This window comes from Octopus bimaculoides, chromosome 9 (genome assembly GCF_001194135.2).
Source record: "Octopus bimaculoides isolate UCB-OBI-ISO-001 chromosome 9, ASM119413v2, whole genome shotgun sequence".
Classification (NCBI taxonomy): domain Eukaryota; kingdom Metazoa; phylum Mollusca; class Cephalopoda; order Octopoda; family Octopodidae; genus Octopus; species Octopus bimaculoides.
Genome location: NC_068989.1, coordinates 32,936,827 through 32,942,071, shown reverse-complemented (window position 1 = coordinate 32,942,071; position 5,245 = coordinate 32,936,827). Strand labels below are relative to the sequence as shown.

At 36.1% G+C, this 5,245-nt stretch overlaps 1 protein-coding gene across 1 annotated transcript in view; it reads right to left on the bottom strand.

Annotated features, from left to right (window-relative positions):
* LOC106884391 (polypeptide N-acetylgalactosaminyltransferase 13) overlaps positions 1 to 5,245 on the bottom strand; it is a 92,990-nt gene that overhangs the window by 56,892 nt on the left and 30,853 nt on the right. The window contains exon 5 of the mRNA XM_052970905.1: positions 1,997 to 2,084. Within this exon, the coding sequence (XP_052826865.1) occupies positions 1,997 to 2,084 (88 nt within the window). The remainder of the gene's footprint in view (positions 1 to 1,996; positions 2,085 to 5,245) is intronic.

The following is a 5,245-nucleotide window of genomic DNA, read 5'->3' as shown; positions in this document are numbered from 1 at the left end:
ATATATATATATATATATATATATATATATATATATATATATATAGGTAAATGATAGGGTTGCCTCAATCCTTCAGGGGTAGTCTGAAGCTTCTTCTTGTATTTGTTGCTCCATTCTCCACATAAATATATATATATATATATAAAGTAGTTGTATGCTGTCAACTTAAAGTGACAGTCCCAATAAGGGAATCATACTAGTGCTATTTAGCCCTAAGAAGCTGCACCGCTTCCTGTCGGCCTTGACACATTTCATGTGTCCTTATGTTTATGAGGGGGCTTTTGATAGCTTCCATTACTTAGGTGACAAAATCAGTAGTGGGGGTAGATGCTCTGAGAGTATAGCTGCTAGAATAACAATAACCCGGGCAAAGTTCAGAGGGCTCCTACTTCTTCTGGTAACAAAGGGCCTCTCACTCAGAGTGAAAGGTAGACTGTATGATGCCTGTGTGTGAACAGCCATGCTATATGGCAGTGAAACATGAGCTGTGACTACTGAGGACATGCGTAGGCTTCAAAGAAATGAAGCTAGTATGCTCCGATGGATGTGTAATGTCAGTGTGCGTACACCACGAGAGAAATGTTGGACATAAGTTGTGGTGTGCAAGAGAGATGAGTGTACTGGTATGGTCATGTGTTGCGTATGGATGAGGACAGCTGTGTGAAGTATCACACCCTAACAGTGGAGGGAACCTGCAGAAGAGGTAGACCTAGGAAGACATGGGATTAGGTGGTGAAGCACAACTTTCAAACGTTGGTCTTCACAGAGGCAATGACAAGTGACTGGGACCTTTGGAGATATGCTGTGCAAGAGAAGACCCAGCAAGCCAAGTGAGATTGTAGTTGTGGCTGATGCCAGTGTTGCATAACTGGACTGTTTAAAAGTACCCTTCAATTGTTGTGCTTGAACCAAGTGAAATCGTAGTCATGGCTGATGCCAATGCCACCTGACTGGGACCCATGCTGGTGGCACGTAAAAAGCATCATTCAAGTGTGGTCAATGCCAGTACCACCTGACTGGCATGTAAAATTGCACCATTCGAGCATGGGCGATGCCAGTGCTGTCTGACTGGGTCCTGTGCTGGTGGCATATAAAAAGCACCATTTGAGCATAGTCAATGCCAATACCACTTGACTGGCACCCGTGCAATTGGCATATAAAAAGCACCATTTGAGCGTGGTTGATGCCAGTGCCACCTGACTGGCTCACATGCCAGTGGCATGTAAAAAGCACCCACTACACTCTTGGAGTGGTTGGTGTTTGGAATGGCATCCAGTTGTAGAAACCTTGCTAGAGCAGATTGGAGCCTGATGCAGCCTCCCAGCTTGCCAGGCCTTAATCAAATTGTCTAACCCATGCCAGCTTGGAAAGCGGATGTAAAATGATGATGACAACGACGACGATGACTATATATATATATATACAAACATCAAAATTGGGGGAGTAGAGGAGGTAAAATCCAGGCTACATATGTTTTCTAACAAGCAGATCCTCTGAAGTAATAATTATTCAAAAAAGGGTACTTAACTAGCTGCTCATCAGGTCAAAGATACATTAATTATATGAAGGTTATGTTGTCATCAAGGGACCCCAAGTTAACTCGCTGCAGATGAACATTGATCTTTATACCTACCATGGACTGCTCAAAGCTTACAAACTTCCTACACTTAGATCCTTGAATCTTATAATTACAAATATATACAAACATATATATATATATATATATATATGTAGCTAATGCAGTATTGATCTTAGGTTGCTATAAGACTAATGCAATCATAAAAAATAGGGATCTATTAATTTAAATTGATACTCGCATATGACTAGTATCCATATCACATGTGGTTCAAAAGTAAAACTAGATGAAAATAAGTTTCTGCCAAACTCAATGATATTCTTAACCCAGAAAATGAAAGAACAGACATTTAAAAATTGATATAAAACAAACTATAATGAAAGGAAATAGTTTTGTGGGTAGATGTATATGGCTACTTACTTGGAAATCCATATGGATGTGCTGCTCTGAATATGTGACCAACCCTGGAACATGGAATAAATTCAAGACTACCTCCACACATCCAGACCTAAAAAATAAGCAAGGGAATTATATTTCAGGTTTTAATTAATATAATTATTTTAAAATTTACTGGTTAAATGAAAATGGTTCCAATCAAAGTAAGCTTATAGTGTTAATTTTTACTTATGGAAAACTGATAAAATAATTTCACCCCAAATTTAGAAGCCCACTAATTAGAAAATATTAGATTTATGTGTTATGAGTGTTTTACATGTAAATGTGTATGTGTGTATATTTATTTTGAATCTTTTTTTTGAAAAAAAAAATTTATTGCCTTCACAGTGTTTACCGTTTTACAGAATCAAACTAGAAAACTGGACAAAACAGAGAACACAATTGAAAAAAGAAAAAAAAAAAGAGAAAAAGAAAAAGAGAAAGAAGAAAAAAAACCAAAACAATTCACCACTTTGGGTTGAAAACTTGGTGGCACTGGGAAACCCCTGTAATGGCTATTGAGACACACCAACATGCTTGCAGTACTGGGTGATTGTGACGCTGATGCGCTGGAACAACCAAGCAACCTCATGAGCCTCATCAGTTACCTCTGCAAGGTGAGTTGCCAGTGAAGTCAAGAATCTTGCAGTTAGTGGTCCGACCCCACCAAACATCTCGAACACCACAGGATGGAAAAATGTAGTTGGCAGACAGATCGCAGTATTTCAGGATTTTGTTCCACTCGGCTGCAGAAGCTGTGACCCTTGTGACCAGGGGCACAGGGTGAGGCTATCAGATCTCTTCCCATCACATCTGGACAATCCAGATGGTTCCAAGATGGAGGGGATGTTTGTCTGGGCCAAGCTCCTCTTGAGTATCAGGTTCAACTCTGTATGACGTGTGAAGCAACCAGCATTCAAATGGCAAGAAAGGCCATGGAGGCCTTTGTAGTCAAGGAGCCTGTCACAACAACAGATCAAACCCGTGCATACGTCAGCTCCCACTCTGAGGGCAATGGAGACACAAAGTTCATCCAAGCTGAGTAGGCCACTAACATCAGCCACAGGTATGGCATCAATCCAGTCACCTGAGTATTAGGTTAATTGTGTGTATATTGTGTGTGTATTGTTCGTGTCAGTTGTTTTGTTTTAGCTTTAACTTTATGCAAGGTGTTGAGAAGTTAAAATATGACAGGAAGGACAGAAACAAGTTTGTAGTTAGAGAAGATATTCATGGCTACCATATGTTAATATAGGGTGGGAATAGATATGGTAGAGCTGGAAAGAGAGATAAAGATGACATTGTTGATGTGTCAGAGTTTATTCTCAATGTACAAAAAGGTAAATAGAAAATAGTGAGGGGACAGAAGATAAAAGTTACCTATTGTAGAGTGCAACCCAAAAGGCAAGGATTTATTTCCCAACACTACAATAGCTAACCAATTGATATGTTACTTTCCTCTATTGCCTCCTCCATATCACAATTAACTATATCCCCTTAATTCTAGTTTTTCTTCCTATGCTCCCATCCTTTATCATTCAACCATGGTAGTGGTTGAATATATTCTTAAGTCCACCATTTCGTCAATTGCAGCAGCTTCCAAGCTTCACCACTAATTCAGTTCTCAACTAAATTGCAAACTGTTAACAGTTTTAAAGAGGACACCTTCTCAGCTACACTTTGGAATATATAGTTTGAGATTTGGTTCAGTAGAAAAAAAAGTTACATCAAATTATGTGAGCCCTGAAGTGGGCAATAAGGCAGGTGTTCATTTTCAATTAACATAAATGATAGAAAAATGCATGAGGAATTCAGAATCGTTAGTCACATTCAACAAAAATTAGTAGCAAAATGTTGAGGTAAAATGTCATGAAATGTAAAATAAGTAAGGAAGTAAGAGAGTTATGCTCCAAGCAAAGAAATAGTTTTATTAATCCATTGTTTGTTATAATTACTCTTAATTCTTCACTTCTCATTCTCTCTCTCTTCTTGCTAGGCTTGTTGCTATAGTACATTCTTAAAAAAATTCTAAAACGCTATTTTTATTTTGAAATTATTCTTTAATATTAGAATTACTTTTTTCATTCATTTTAATTAATTTTAAGAATATATTTCTAAAACGAATGTTTACATTCCAAGGCGGTCAGCTGGCAGAAACGTTAGCACACTAGGGGAAATGCTTAGCAGTATTTTGTCTGTCGTTATGTTTTGAGTTCAAATTCCACCGAGGTCGACTTTGCTTTTCATCCTTTTGTATATTTTATTTTTTTAATTAAATATTTAATAAAGTTATTTTTAATATGCTGTTGAATTAGGGTAAGTTTAACTTTTATTATTAATTTTCTCTTTCATCTTTAATTAACTTACTTTCTGCTTTTCCTTTTTACTTGCTTTCCTTTTCTTTTTAGTTACTTAATCAGGCTAGTTCATTAATGTATTATATGCTTCAGATATATACATCTAAATTTATTGGGGCAGGAATATAGTCATTTTTGGTTGTCTCTATGTCTCTATGAAGTAAGGCTGTCCAGAAAAGGCATTGGTTAAACGTGCTTATACTTTTTAAATTTCAAAATTAATTAAAAGGGATTTTTTATAAATCAAATTTATATTAATGGGATGTAGTTAATTTTAACTTGTATATATCGGATATGCTTTTATAATTACTGTTGTATTGAATAATTATTGATAGATCTAGATTAGCAGCAGTCACCAACTCAAAATCTAGGTTACTTAAAGTGAGCCTGGTAACAGATGGTTTTGGGGTCTTGTTGTTTGTAACTTTTGGTGAGCCATGGTGCAACTAACAAGATGGTAAAAATCCCTGCTATTAATTCGGTGTGGATAGATAATATCAAGTAATTCAATCACAACATATATTTAAATTAAACATGAAAAAAATTGAAATACTATCATCACTTACATGGAAAAATTGAAATATTATCTTTCAGTATTTTATAAGTTAAAATCTTAAATTATTAATTGACACATTATTAATTATCTTATAACAGCAATGCCTGAAAAAATCATGGATTACATGGGAAAATGTGAGCATGAAAAGTAATATTCTTAAGATTATAAACATGGAAAAGTACAGGACAAGTTATTACACCTGTAAAAGTATAGGACAAGCTATTACTTAATACAGTTCGATATTTAAGAGATGAGGAATTATGTACATTATTTACATTTGATGGATATTTGTCCTCATCTTGTTTGTTGTTAACACAACGT